Raw genomic sequence first — 16,098 nt, 5'->3', positions numbered from 1 at the left:
TTTATATATTTAAAAAAATTTAATACAGAAATCGTCTAATTTGCTTGCATCCCACGAATCACAAATTTGGCGCCAAAAGTGATCATAATTTCAATTCACTAGCTTATTTCAGTGTAACCAAATCAAATCCACTTAAAATACCATGTGTAGAACTATATAAAGTAAAAACTTTGCAAATTTCGCGCATACCTTGTAAAATAAAGCGGTATGTTGCAGATTAGGGTTAAATTAAGGGTTAAATAACCCTACATTTTGGAAGCCTATTCATATCCGTTTGAGTGATGCTCAACTTCACATCAGACCGTAAAAGAGTGCTTTCACTCCATCGGAATTATGTAGTTCTCTACCGAGTTCCCATAATATGTATATAAAAAGATAAAACAACAATCTTTGGAGCTTGCACTGAAAATCAAACTCTCAACAAAACACCACAAATATACTAAATGCACATCTTAATTTCCCGCTAAGTACTATTTAATTTGCTTATATGTGCTACATACTTATTGGAAATGGATCAAGTTTACGTTTTCTGAACATATTTACAATATTTACAATTTTAGGAATGCATTTTGTTGAATTAATCTTAAACATTTATTTAGGTATGAGGTAGTCGGTCACAAGTATTTGTTTTTTCATTAGGAATATAAAATATATGAACTGTATATGAAGAAATTAAATGAAGCGATTCAAAAAAATAATAATACTCATGGCTTTAAATGGGATTAAATTTTTCCCCCGCTTTTGTTACATATTAGAAACTTTCCGTGCACTCATAAACTGTAAAAGCAGACTTTATATATAATTAAGCTGATAAGGCTTTATAACCTGTACTATTTATTATTAACTAATTATAGATACACACCAATTTATGAGCCCATTTTTTGTGATTAAACGAAATGAAAAATGAGATGAAAAAAAAGTAATAGCAGCTAAATTTTTGTATTCACTATTTAGCAACTCTTTGTTTAATATTTCTAAATACACGTACATGCCGTGAAGCCATGTGACGAATACTTATTTAGATGTAATATAACAGATTCTAAATGCCCTAAAAAGGAAGAAAATGGTTACTTGTGGTATTTTTGTTTTGGTAGCAGCTTTTTGCAGACCGTACTAGCCATTAAAAAAATAAAAGAATATTAGATGATGGGTTATTTTGAAAAGAAATTCGACATGAAGTGATTTTGGGTTTTGCGACTTGTTTCCGTCCAAGCAAGTGTAAAAAGGACACGTTTATTGTCAACTTACAACTTACAAATGTGCCAGACGAATTTCCAGACTAGTTCCCCCTACTGAAAATGCCCATAAACTTATAAAGAAGCTTGATTAATTGTGTATTGTATCAAGTAATCAATTAAATTACAGTAATTAGATTTGCCTACATCAATATTTTCTTGTAGAGAATCCTTCACAATTGTGAACTTAATAGACTGAAAAAGACCATAAAAAAAACGTCGAGCATTAAACTTTTGAGGGGAGTTTCAATGAGAAACACATTATCTCGTTGAGGTAGGTCAGGTACTTTTCTGCGAGTTAACAAGTAGTTACATAAAACTAAATAATATATATTATTTCATAGAAACCATATATTAGCAAATAAAATATGGCATTTGATGCCATACGTAGCTAAGTATCCAAAGTTTGGTGGCGATATTTAAAAAAGCTATTAAAGTTAGTTAAACATTGAGTTTTCAAAATCTAATGATGGAGGAAAATAGCATTTACTTCTAAAACTTAATTAAACATTGTCACCTTTTCTTAATGAAATAAATTATTTTGTATAGATAGATTTTTCACTATCTATTTCGTACTAGGATTTTTTTTGTATCGATTAACAATACCCCAGCTAAGCGAGTAGTTCGACCTTGTTAAATTAGTATGCCGCGCAAACTGGACCGGTGTAGCTATTAAATGACAGCCAACCTCTAGTCCTGGCTTCATTGCTAAAAACAAAGAGTCAGGAATTGTAACGAAAGTGCTCGTAAAAACTGTGCCATTAATCGATGCTAATGGACATGCCGTTCCACGTGGCGTATGTGTAACATTTACATTTAAATGAGGCCAAAAACTGGGCATGCGACCCCGTTACATACGTATAGGACGCGTTGGGCACTGTACCGACTGTAATTAATAACAGGAAAGGAGCAACACTAACGGCAAATACATGGCGACGAGGACCTTCACTATCCATTGTCGTCGAAAACACTCCTTGGTTGCTGGCCAGGCAGGATAAAACTAGCCGGGGGCATGTCAACGGGTACTCCTTATTTTTGCGAGCGCTCGCTCGCTAATTTCCTAATATCCTTGAAGTCGTAAATTTTAATTTAACGTGACTACGTCGGAAATCACACAAAGCGTGGGCGCATCCCCAACCACACTTTGGCACGTCAAACCCGCGAACAGACCCGTACACAACATTCAACAGTTGATCGCGTGCTGTGCCGTAGTCAGTGTTTACCCTTTTCCCATCCTTCCAGGACGCCCCTCCCACCCACTGCGACAGCTGTGCCCAATTTCTGGCACGCAGTTGCCTGCAACTCTGTGTAATTACAGACGTATTTTCTGTACGAATGACTGGCTGCTTTAACCTTTTCACCGGCCATTTTCCCATTTTTCCCATTTCCCCATTTTCATTTAATTTGGTTTCAAGTAATTTTGGGCGCGCGACTAAGCCAACAGGACGCTCGGGGCTCGTAAATTTCAAACTAGTACCAAGGAAGTGGCCGACTTCGGGATTCGATTTCGTATTCGGGCATGTGTGTGTTCAGTGGTGTGTGTGTGTGTGTTGTGTGTGGGTGTGTGTGTGGCACGTTCGCGCTCTAATGCTACACGTCTCTTGTGCCACTTTCCTGGACTGTTGTTTACAATCCCCCAAATTAGTCGCATTTGTTTACATTCATCAATATTTGAGTAACTGCCAGGTTGTTGCAGGTGTTTTGATTGATATTTTTGGCCAGCACTTTCAGGGCAATGAGCAGCTAGTTAATGAAGCGTTTATCTATTTATGTTGCTGACATTTAGTTTGTATTTGGATGTTCGTTGTATTAATTTAGAAACTAATGTAATCGTCGCCCCATAAATATAAATAAACATAGTACTCTTCAACAAAAAATATCGATCAAATGAAACTTATTCATTTGGAAGAAATTTTCTTTTGCTTTCCATAGCTTCCATAGCAAATCTTATTCTGATTACAAATATTTGACGAGCAATATTTTCTAGATTTGTAGGCTACGAAATTCATAAAATATTATGCTTCTTGCTTTTTGCAAGAATCATCCTAAAATACTATTAATACAACGTCATTAAATTAAATAAATATTAAAAACCTGTTGAAAACCGAAGAAACTTAAATATGCGTTGAAAGAAAAACAACAATGCTGCTCACAAAATAGCTGATATCATATTTTTCCAAAGAATTTAATTTTCAATAAACACAATGTTTCAGACATTAAGTAGTGTACCCTATTCCCCTAAAAACAAAGATATATGTGTATATAGCATATCTAGTATATCTTCTTTTCTAATCGATTAATACAAACGTAGATGCCAAATTTCACAAATGTCCTAAATTTGTTTAGTTTAGTAAGAATGTACAAGTATGTAACAATGAGATGTGCTGGAACCCACAAAGGATACTTATCGTTATTGTTCTGTTCATCTGTCTTTTACTGAGGTATAACTATAATATAACTTAGTATTCAGATTCTCCCAAGTCCAATAAAGGACAAGCCTAGGATTTTTTAATATCTCCCGTAATTCTTTGTAATTACATTTAATAAAATTTGAGAATTACATCCAGATAGTACTTGATAGTGGCATCATGTCAAGCATGGTCGTGAAAGGTCAATTCTAAAGGAAGTTATAGCCGTAAATGTGATCTCTGCCCATGATCTGTTGCTGCCAGGGGGGAGAAGGTTCAAAAAATTAGAATTTTGATTAAATAATTCACGATCCATTTAAAAAATAATTTCTGCATATTATCAATGAAAAAACTCCAACAAATCCAACTCAGTTCCATTCCTTAGGCCAAATTTATGGCAAAGTTTTTTGTAGTACAAGTATGTTAAAAATTATTTTTAAATTTTCCATACGTATACAAATATAATACAAATTTTGATTTTTTGTCATATCATTGTGTAATTGAACTTTTCAAGATTTGCCTGTTTTGGCAACGATATACTCATGTTTATCTTTAAAAAAGAGATTGCTCATATCATTTATTTGTACAAGTTGCAAAGTGAAATCTAAGCAAGCGTTATCTTGAGGTCATTTCAATTAAATGTGTAATTAGTACTAATACTATATCTCACGGACGCAATAACAACAATTTGAAACTACACTAATCTTCGTCCATTTATGAAGTACTTTATTTTGAGAAGAAAGATCAGCTGAACAACCTGTGTGGAATATTTTGTATTCGTGTCGCCTCTTATGTTAACAAAAAGTTTCCTGCTGGTTCGTGTCTGTGCTAAGCTACCATAGTAGGCCAGGTTGGCAGCACTGGCCACAGCCGACGCATGCGATCGTCGCAGAAAGCTCTGCTTTGCGGCTCAGAATGCGTTCAGTTACTTTTAGTTACTTTGTGTTGGTCGCGCCGTGCTGTTCGCACCGATATCGAGTCTCTTTTATATAGCCGGGAGCTGTTGGTCTGTGGCTCATCTGGTGCGGCGATTGATCGATTTGAAACTCGTGCGTTTTCGAAAACAAGTGTGTTTACGGTTTCGAGTAGAAACACAACAAAAGATCGAGTGTAAACAACAACCTGAATATTGAGTTTACTTTTGAAGAGTGCCTTGTTTTCGTGTTTATCTGATTGTGCCACTTTTACCAACATGCAGATATAGATGCAAGATACACATATAAACGATGCTCGTTACAAGCTCTTTTGTCTCAAATTGAGAAATCGAAATTTCGCGCTTGCCGTTAAAGAATTTTTTACGCATATATTTATTTGTTTTGTGTACGAGGAGATCGAATAATTTAAAAAATTTCCCTTTGATGTGCCTCCTCTGCCGCGTGTGAACCGCTCGTCGCCCAAAGACACATTTGATAATGAATTGATTACGTATTTGCAACTGTTGTCAATTGCCTTTGTCTCTGTATCTGTATCTGTATCTGTGTCTGTTGTCGCTCTCATGGTCGCCGCCAGAACAGAACGTATTGTGTTTGACAAATTAACGCATTGATTAGCATCGACCTGCAAACTACACATGTATCCGTAAATTGTGGCTACTCGGGGGGATACGATACATAAATCTATCTAAACGATAATCGAATTCGATCGTATTAATTGCCAGTCTATATACATACTTGAACATACGTAGTTGCAAATGCCGAATGTTTCGAGCGACTGATTTCTGTCTGTTCTCGTCCCCCATTTAAATGAGATATTCTCTTCTACATATATTTTCTAGATACGCGTACTACATCACGAAAACGAAAACCAATTGCAACTATTTTCGCGGGAAATTCCGTAGAGCTTGTATTTTATTGTATATAGCCTAGTGACGCATCGGAAATAAATTATATTTTTATTTGCTTAAATGCGAGATCGTCATTTGGGCAAAATGCCGCGTGGTGGAACAACAACAGCGTAAGTCGAAGCAGCATAAAAGATCCAAATACTTATATGTATATGTATATATACATACTACTTATATGTTCAAGTGTTTGTTCGCAAAAAATACAAATTAAAAAAAGCAATATTTTGTTCCTAAATCAAGAAAGCCCGGTAATGGCGATATTTGAAAGCACTTCTTCCCGGCTCTAATTAATGGTATACTCCCAAACGCAGCCTGATTATGAGTTGAAGATTAAAGTTTATACCCAATAGAGATAATTACTTTTATTATTATTTTATACAAACCCAAAAGTCCTTTTTAATGAAAATTGGTCGCCCCACCCTTAAGGTTGATTTTAGGTAGAGATCAATAAATATTTGATTCAAGTAAACTGGAGTATAAGAAATTCTTTATACTTGTAGTTTTCTTTCCGCTTTTACTTGGGTAGAAATTATAGTATTTGCCTATTAGCTGTAAATTGATAAATTGCTTGTCACTGAAAGGAAGTCTGAACTGTGTATATAGTATGCACATACTTATGGATACATTCTGTATGTATCCGGGCCTGGACACTCGCGTATTTGCAAGTCAATCTAAATTCAAGAGAACATAATGTTGATAAAATTGCTCCGTCTGCGTGTACGTTTGTATTTATAAATATAATAATTCAATGAATAGATTGCAGCACTCATATGAGTGGTAGCCGCAAAACATGATGCAGAGCAGAATATCGCATTTGTTTCGTGTCGAGTTGTAGTACCGCGAAATTCGATTGTATCTTGAAGATACAATTACATACTCGTGTGTACATATAAACACATGCGATATTCCAAAGTGGTGCGCATGCCATTTCCATAGCGCCGTCTGTACCAGGGCGACCAGGGAGGAGGGGCTTGCCGCCCCAGTTAATATTTCAATTGAACTCAGAAATACTCCGCCACTACGGCCGTCTGTGGCCTCCGCAAACAATTGCCAGCCATTGTGCTGGTACTCTATGTATCTACATACTCACATGTTTTGCTTAACGCACACTTCATCTTCATCATCAGCATTATAATTAACCCGCAGGATACTTGAAGAGGCACAACAAACCGATGCGTGCCAGCCACAACAACTGTTTCAATTAACTGGTAGTTAGTTTTAATTAAGCGCTCAAAAATCAACAATGCTGCCCTCTAACATACTACTTATTTACTTATCTACATGCTAAGTATATGTAAATAAGTGTGTAAGTATGTGTAAGTGTATAATTTGTTACATCCTACTCGTTGGCTAATTTCAATTGGCCTGCACTTCCTACATTGCATGCATAGAAGAACAATTTTAACTTGGACTTCCCCAGACATTTTTCAGAATAAAGATCAAGCAAAGAAGTATTAATCCCCTTTCTAAACAAGTAGCAATTGATCGAATCAAGAATCTGTAATTGCGAAAAATAATAATAAATTCTAGACCTTTTCTGTATTTAATATTTTGAAGCCTTTTTCGTTCTTTCGTTTTCTGGAATCTACTTTATGTAAATAAATTTCAAATCGTCATTAAATATCTATATAAGTAGTAGCAGATGCAAAAATAAAGATGTTTGAAAAAAGTTATTATTTATTAGATATTATTGTAATTTGTTTAGATTTCTCCTACTTAGGCTTTCCTAGCTTATAAAATTGTTATATGTATTTTATTCTCCATTGTCGACACTCAATGTTTGTTGACTTCAATATAAATAAATAAATAAATAGAAAATAGGTTGGTTTTAGAATTCGAAACAATTATTTTCGCACATACCCAGCTCTTATTTAAGAATACACATTTTTTCTGAGTGTGTTTATTGCTTGAATCAAATAAAGACTCTACGTTTCTGTTCAAATTAAACAAACATTTAGCGACTTTTTGTTAATTTGTTTTCGTTCAAGTATTTATAACTTGTCATAAGGTGTTGTTTTTGAATAAAATAAATAAACTTCTGAGTGTAGATCACTCCATTAGCCCATCCAGACAATTGTTGCATCTTTAAGCGCTGGGCTAGCCTCATTATTCCAGTCTTCCAGTCAAGTGCAATGCGCACACCTCAATGCCTCGTTTAGCAAAACGGGTTACCTCGCTCCACTTTTGGGCAGACCCGTCCCCACGACCGCATCTCCAACAGCTTCACCACCAGCAGCAACAGCAACAGCATTTGTTTTAGCCATAATTAGCCCGTTTTTATGTTGAGATATGGTCAACGCATATCTGCGTTTGCAGCTCGCGCTGCTGCCAGTTCGGCCTGTCGGATTTTCAGATAAATCCACAAGTGGCAATCACATGATCCCACTGTCAGACATCAGTATCCACCTACTTGCACAATCATATCATGTTGACTGCTCACACGAATTAATACTTAGTATAATTAAGATAGCACACGTACACACAGATTTACTTTTTTTAAATGCCGTGATTTGTGAAATCGTTGGTGCCAGAAAAAATACTTGTACACCTAACTCAAAAGTGTATCTACAAGTAAATGAGCTGAAATGAGATGGCATTGAAGTGATTTGCTGTGACGCGTGTTTTAGCCTCTTGGAGCACATTTTATTGACAATTCGCAAGAAAAACAAAGGGCTACTAAAACGAATATTATTCAAAGCTATAGCCGTTGCCACTCATCCTCATTACCATCCGCTTATCTGTCTGAACAAACTTATTTCCTAAAGTGTTGGGGTTCTTCGACTCCCTTATTAAGAGCTGCTCTTGCATTTTCTTTTCTTATAAGTAGTTTCAAAGGGCTGCTTAAATAAATAGATGTATTAAGTTCAAAGCTATCTCCTTATCTCCTTAATAGTGAGATTTCTTTGACACGCTAACTAAGACTTTTTTTCTTCTTTAAATGTAGCTTCAAAGGGCTTCCTCATTACCATTCGCTTATCTGTTCGAACAAAACGTATCTCCTAATGGGTAAGGTTTCTTATCCCTCCTAACTAAGAGCATTTCTTGTTTAAAGATAGTTTCAAAGTGACAATTATTTATTTCGAAAATGATGTTTTAGGAATACTTTTTAAATTATTACTTATTTACTTTGAAAGAACTTATCTCCTAAAAAATGAGCTTTTCTTGTTAAATATACCGTCAAAGGGCTTCTAAAATAAATATTTTATGTTCATAGCCATCCATCCTTATTACCACTACCCTTATCTGTTCGAACAAACTTATCTCCTCAAGAAATAGATTTTTTATCACCCCTAGCGAAGTGCATTTCTTTTTTAAATATGTTTTCAAAGCGTCAATTATTTATTTAGAAAATGAATTTTAAATTATTACTTATTTACTCTGAAAGACAATATTTAGGCTTGGCCAATAAAAAATCAACAGAAACAGGAAAATTATAAAGCATTAAAGCAATTTATATATGCTTGATTCAATCAATTAAATGCCAGTATTTCATTCAACAATTGCACCTGTAAGAATGAACTTTTCGATTCAATTGCAAGGTTAGCTGAATGATTCGCTCAATTAAAGTCCAAGGTATTTCCCAGTCGAAGTCTTGTTGCTCTCTTCAATGCTGGCCATCTTAATATCCATGAAATTACTTTGGCCATAATCAAGCAAAAGCCGCTCAAGCTAAACTAAGTATGAAAAAATGACGAACGTGCATTTCACCAAAAGCAACAAACTTGTTCCCAAGTCAAACATACGAATACGTTCAAGTGAGCTCCCAAGCGAAAAGGCCCAAGTCAAGTGGGCCTTAGGCCCGGCACAGCAAAGAAATTGAAGACGATGCTGGCTGGCCAGACAGACATGGGGTTAACGCGAAGTCAAATCACATTGATTTCATATGAACTTTGTGGCTTACTCGTATGTTCGCTTTCGCCCGGCTCATAATGCTGATGCGCATTTATGCTGATGCTGATGCTGATGCAGCTTCTCCTACAATGTCGCCTGATGGGTCCATAGAACTGTCAGCTAACGCGCTTTCTTCGATCCTCGACTATGTATCCGCCAGACTGTCTCCCTGTTGTTGTGGGCGCAGAGTCAATAGCCGGACCGATGTTGTTGCAGTTGCCGTTGCCGTTGACCCATTAGACAGAAATAGCGGTAAATCAGGCTCAGTCAGGTACGGTGTGCACTTGAACTTCCAAAACTGGTTTGACTATAACTTTTTTCCCTCAAATACCGTGCATTTTTCCACATTTGTGTAAGGCAAAAGGCAAAAAGAAAGAAGAAAAAAAAGCGAAAAGCTTTTAGCGAAATTTTCTCACACACAGCAGTTAAAAGTGAAAGAGATACAAATGCAGAGATACAGATAGAAACACAGATACTCGCACTGGCACTCGCACTCGTACTTGTGCAACTGCAAGCAACTGCAGCCGCATGTGTGTGCGTCTGTTGTTTGTGTTTAAACAATTTGTGGTCGTTGCGCCGCGGCTGCGGCGACGCACAGTGGGCGACTTTTAAGAAAACATCTGTCAAAAACCCAAGGAGGCAATTTCGATAGCAACGCAGCTCTGTGTCCGTAACAGTCTGGTTATTTATTTAATTATTACGTACGTAGGAAGAAACATGTGTTTTAATTTTATCGTTGAGGCTAAGAGATAAAGAAGAGAGAGAGAGAGAGAGAGAGAAAATACATAATTTTATGTTATTTATTTATATTTATATCAATAAACTTTGACTGTCGACATAGGACAAAAAACTATAAGAAGCATGTTATAAGCTAGGAAAGCCTAACTAGGAGAAATCTAATCAAATTACAATAATATCTAATAAACGCCTTCGACCTAGTGGGGGAATGTTATTTGCCTTTCGGCTAGTTGTGCCCCGTCTCACAGCCAAGAGTGGGCAGAGGTGTCAATAGATATATAAAAAAAACCTTAACAACAACAAAAAATATTTAAAAGTTAATTAAAAAAAGAAATAATACATATAACAAACTAACAATAATATTTAGTAACTTAACCGGCCCGTTGGGCGGAATTTCATCCTATTTTTCCTATCCCTTTATAGCCAAAAAGCAATAAAAGAAACCTAAGTACATGCTTTTAAATTGAAAATTACGTTAAGAAAAGAAAATAAAGGAATATCCCCAATCTCGAGGAGGACCACATTTAATAGCTTCCTACTCACATCTGAAGTCGCTTTTAAGCAGTAGAGAGAGAGAGAGAGAGAGAGAGAGAGACAGAGAGAGAGAGAGAGGGAGAGAGAGAGAGTGGGTAAGATGAGAGAGTATCCTGTGAGTAGTTAAGAAAGACTATTTTATTAGAATGACTATATGAGTGTTTTCCACCAAAGTAGAGTTGTATTTTTAAATATAGGCTACGTGCGTGCAGGATTGAAAATTCTAATTGATTTAGGCGCTATTTATTAAATAATCGTACGTAATAATTTACATTTATTAAAATGCGCAGATTTTGATCAGTTTCCTTACTGTACTTTGATTGCCTTTGATTGAGCAGTACACAGTAGCCACCAAATAATTATATAAAAAAAGAAATCCTATTATTTTTTTTTAAAGAGACTCTTTGAAAAACTCTAAATAATTTGTTTCGCGCCTTGTTCCAACTTGGCCCACTGTGCGCCGGTGGCGACCACAAGCAGTGAGTGAAATATGTGTTAAAGCAAACGGTTATGCTCGCCTCCTTTATTTTTAAGCGAGCCCGCGGCAGTTCGAGAAATGTGTTGAAAGCAAAATGCTTGCACCCGTACCCTTCTCCCCTCCACCCCCCCACCCGTTCACTGAAAACACCGAGCATTGTGCCCAGCCAGCAGCCAGCAGCCAAGTGCCTGCATGCTGCCCGGACGAGCGGCACATCGTACAACGGCCGTTCATTGACATCGAGCTTGGCTATTGCTAGTCACCCTCCCCAGCCTCCCCCTTTCCCCCTCTCCACCGCCGCCATCATTTCACCCATTAACCGCACTCGTTGCAATCGCCTAATGAAATTGTCAGCCTGCATCTGCATCAGCATCATCATCAGCATCAGCTTCAGTCGCGCCTCTGTCTGGCATGTAAATTGAAGCGCTCATTATCACAAAATGATGTAAGTGCGACCAATGTTGCAACTTGCTATACCAGCCAACCCCCCCCCCCCCCCCATTCGTGATGCCCCTACACCCCCTTTCACTCATTGCTGTTGTTGGGAAAGTGCAAGTGGTGGGTGTGTGGAGCCCGTTAATGCAATTGCAAGAGTAATGAAATAATTGTTTTGCTTTGCCATCAGCATAATCGGCAGCGCTTTCCTTTTGTGTCTTCGTCTTACTTGTCTTCTCGTGCTGTGCATTGCTATTTATTTTAATAAATTTGTTTACTTTCGTTTCGAATTGCATTCACTCGAAGATTGCTGTCGTTTCAAGTGCAACCGCAACGGCTCTGCAAAAGAGTTGCACTTGGAAATGATTAAACGGCTCGTTGGCAGTCAGCTATGCGCTTAATTAGTGGGTCTCCGGCTCCGACTCCGACTCCGTCTCCACTCCTCCCTCTGCAGGCAATGCCTGACAGCTGCTTGTGCATGAATTGAAAGCCCATTGTCCCCCTGGGGCACTGTGGCTGCGACTCATCTGGTTGCCACAAAAGGCCAGTGGGAGCTGCTGCTGCTGCTGCTACAGCTAGTGTTGTGCGTTTTAATGATGGATTTGTTTTTTGGGGCTGAGATCATAGTCATTATCGTCATCATTGCCACAACGAGCAGCAATTGCCGACAATCCAACTTGTTGTCACTTGAGAATATGATGTGTGAAAACTGATACTGAGGACCTACATTGAAGCTCAAAAGCGATAATACATAGCACATACTTCCACAGACATACTATACATACATACGTAAATATTTATGAATTTGTAAATTGAAACAAAATAGCTGAAATTGAGTTCAGCTTTTTGGATTTAAGAATTGAAGCCAAAAAATGTGCGATTCTCCTTAGCTAAGCGACAATTACGGGCCAGAATTTCTTTGTAGAATTCGCGCTACATACTATACCTTTACAATTTAGAGGAATCAAAATCAAATCAATATAAAATACGAGACTAAGACTATAACCATAACACTAACACATACACCACCATAAGTACGAGTATATGTAAAATTATTTCTTTATCAAAAGCAAAAGCAAAAAAAACTTTGGGGTTTGCTCATTTCTAAAAACATTTTGAAAGACGTACGCAAACATTCACAAATTACATTTTCCAAAACAAAGTTTAAGCATCGACTTTTTCAATATTATAATATTTGATCTTTCAAACACACACAACTATTTCTATTCTGCTCACGATAAGAAAAGTAAAGCACTCTGAAGAAAACAGTATGATTTTTTTTGATTTATGTTTATGAGCTTTTATGTATGTGAAGATTAAGGACATGATCATACGGTTGCAGAATTGAAAGTCCAGGTCGAAAGATCATTACAATGTTTCAAGATTCATCCAGCAATATGAATGTGTTTTTTGTGACCTTCTTGAGTCGGTGGTGTATTTTATGACATCCTTCGAATGAAAGCCAGCCGATTTTCAGTACATATGCAAAGTAAGCCCACTTGCAAAACAATTTCTTAAAAAACAAATAGCTCTAGTTATCCCCAAAAGACTTATTAGACTTATTAGATACCAAATATTGTTTTAAAAATACTCACACTCGCCTCCAAGCTTTGAAAATGAAAAATTATTAATGCATTTTTAATCATTACACAGAAAAATAACGTACATTATTCGAAATTCTACAACTTTTAAAGCTTTCTGGTTTTAAACTAGATGAAAAAACCATTGGAATAAAAAAAACAAGCTGGTGGAGTATTGTAGTTAGATATTAAAATATAATAACGGTTTTTAAATACATACTTCATATGTATTTATATACTGACTTTGAAATACTCTATACATATGTGTAGAATAGTTATTGAAATAAAGAGATTATTTCGATTAGATAGAAGGGTAATAGTACTTGTAGTTCATTGAAGAATAATATTTTATATGCCATAGCAAAGGGTATATAGCGACGGTACAGATAAAAACAATTTTGTTACACATAAACAGATGAATCTTTAGAATTAAATGCTCACCATTTGTTGTCAAAAGAAAAAAAAAAAAGTACAAACACAGAATTTTCTACAGAGAAGACTCTAAATTGTTTATTTCATATGGTAGGAACAGAGGCTGATGGGGAACTTGGCAGCTTCTCTGAAGAACGTTGGGAAAAAAGAAGACAAGTAAGAAACTGGAAAGAATCAACGATCTAGTGCGGTGCTTCTTCAAACAGTTTATAGTTGACAAGTCCTGTCTATAGTAGGCAGATCATCCTACGCGAAGAATCTGGATCCGTTGCGATTGGCTTTTCAAATTAGATAATTACGAACTTTCGTGACCTCGTGGCCGATTCCACTTGAGTTTCCAAGTTGTCTACAAGTATGTGCTCGCTTTTTAAATCAATTAAGATGATTTGCAGCACATTCAACTTGCAATTAGTGGGTTGTTTGTTTGCCCGACGGTTGAAGAGATTAGAGTGAAATTTCCATAATTACTTACATACACATATACTTACAAAAGTGTAGGAATCTACAGATTTCAAAATGTGTCTCTGTGCGTATTCGTAGTCATGTGCGTGACTTAAGTTCCAATTATGCAATAAAATGTTGTTGTTCTTATATGATTGAATTAGCACCGTGCTAAAAGATCTTTATTAAGTAAGACAGTAGTAGTATTAAATGACCTTAATCATCATATATCCCAAACCTAGGTGGGTTAAATCAACTGAAGATGGTACTAAAATGAAAGCTATTGATGAAGGATTTATTGATGAGCTGAATAGAGTTTTATTTCGAAGACCACGTCAAGAAAGGCGGCGCACGTAACTTTGCGAATAACGAGACCTATATTAATAAGTTTTTGTTTCTGTATTTCCAGGCGCTATGAGGAGGACCCGGACAATGCCTGGAACTGTTGCTCCTGGTGCGAGTATTTACTCATCGTTATACTGTCCACCATACTGCTGGTGGGGGTGTTGATCCTCACGCTTTTCTGGGTGATGTTCTATCGTGGCGGATTCGCCTGGTCCGAGAGTCCCGCACACCAATTCAACTTGCATCCCATTTTAATGGTGGCAGGTTTCATAACACTCTCGGGATTTTGTAAGTGTTTGACTTCATGAAAAATGCATTTTAGCTAATGGTCCCATTAATATGCAGCCATCTTGATCTACCGCCTCTGTCGCTGCATGAAGCACATCTATGTGAAGCTGATCCACATGTTCTTTCACGCCGTTGCCATACCCTGCGTGGCCCTCGGATTCCTCTCCGTCTTCGACTCGCACAATGCATTGCAAAAGCCGAGTTTCTACAGCCTACACTCTTGGCTGGGCTTCGTGACAATGGGCATGTTTGTGTTACAATTTGTAATCGGCTTCTTCAGGTAGTTATAGACGCGACTTTGATTTCTTAACTCAGTGCACTAATTAATTTGATGTGTGGCAATCGACCATTGCTTCAGTTTTCTTGTGATGCTCTGCTGTGAGAACAAGACCTATAGCTGCCGAGCTGCCATGGTGCCCGTTCACGCCAGTCTAGGATTGGCCAATTTCTGGCTGGCTGTTGCCACAGCTGTGACCGGACTGATCGAGAAGGAGCGCGAGACTGCCAAAGACGAGACGTTAAGGTAAATGTTTATCGAGATTAACATTAACTTAAATTAACTTTTTAATGAATTTATCTCTGTCCGTACCTATATTTTCAGCTCCGAAAATAGGCTCATCGAGCACTACATAACGAGCGCCATTGGCATTACCTTGGTGCTGATTGGCATAATTGTGACCTTTGCCGTGCGAAGGTCGAATGCTCCCGCCTCGGCTAAAGTCTACGTTACCGAGCGCATTTAAGGGTCATCAGTTCGCCCCCAGCCACGTCCACAGCCAGTGATGCGAATGCGTTCCCATCTCCTACTACTACTACTACTACTACCACAAACCTAACCCAAATCTATATGGTTAGCGTATTGTTCGCTACACAACAGACTTGCACTAAGCAATACATGAAACCAATGAGGATAACATATAATGAAAAAACTAGATAAAGCAATGCCTCCCATGCATTTTCCACTCTTAATATTGTATACATACATAATTACATACTTTTCCCCGTGCTAGCATTATGAACTTTAATATGCCAAATCAAAAAACCTTTATAAACCTTTTTAGCTAAATCAGATTTCATGGCAAATCCAAATCAGCTTTATCAACAAGACGCCAATTTAAATTTCTAAGTAGATTGTAGCTAAAGGAATCTCAAAACACAGACTTACAGTGCTGTAGACCACCAATACGACCATTAGTTCTGCAATATAAAGAATCTTTAAAAGTGGACTTATTATGAACCACAGGACCGCCCAGCCCGACCAATTATGAGAGAATCAAAATTTAAATGTTCAGCTGAATACACGGCCACTTTTTTTGATATTGTAGTAGAAGGATTTTTATATAAATCTATATATACACCTGGTACCATTCTATATACATAAATATACATACTTCATAGAGTACACGTATTTAGATATTGTCGCATTTGATGTTTTCTGTATTTGTACTAC

The 16,098-nt window shown here is 37.1% G+C and overlaps 1 protein-coding gene across 5 annotated transcripts; it reads left to right on the top strand.

Moving 5' to 3' along the window:
- Positions 1-4,586: 4,586 nt before the first annotated feature.
- LOC115620704 (cytochrome b reductase 1) lies at positions 4,587-16,056 on the top strand. Of its 5 annotated transcripts, none has more exons than XM_030514097.1 (6): positions 4,587-4,692; positions 5,418-5,596; positions 14,425-14,648; positions 14,706-14,928; positions 15,007-15,171; positions 15,250-16,056. In XM_030514097.1, exons 2-6 carry the CDS (start codon positions 5,547-5,549, stop codon positions 15,389-15,391), a joined length of 804 nt encoding a protein of 267 aa, XP_030369957.1. In that variant the 5' UTR covers positions 4,587-4,692; positions 5,418-5,546; the 3' UTR covers positions 15,392-16,056. The 5 variants fall into 5 exon arrangements, with proteins under 5 accessions (XP_030369957.1, XP_030369941.1, XP_030369949.1 ...); XM_030514081.1 differs by having other exon boundaries at positions 4,603-4,753; XM_030514089.1 differs by having other exon boundaries at positions 4,621-4,710.
- The last annotated feature ends 42 nt before the right edge of the window (positions 16,057-16,098 follow it).

Source organism: Scaptodrosophila lebanonensis, unplaced genomic scaffold, assembly GCF_003285725.1.
Source record: "Scaptodrosophila lebanonensis strain 11010-0011.00,11010-0021.00 unplaced genomic scaffold, SlebRS2 tig00000001-arrow-pilon, whole genome shotgun sequence".
Classification (NCBI taxonomy): Eukaryota; Metazoa; Arthropoda; class Insecta; order Diptera; family Drosophilidae; genus Scaptodrosophila; species Scaptodrosophila lebanonensis.
The sequence above is the reverse complement of the archived record's forward strand: the minus strand, read 5'-3'. Positions and strand labels throughout refer to the sequence as shown.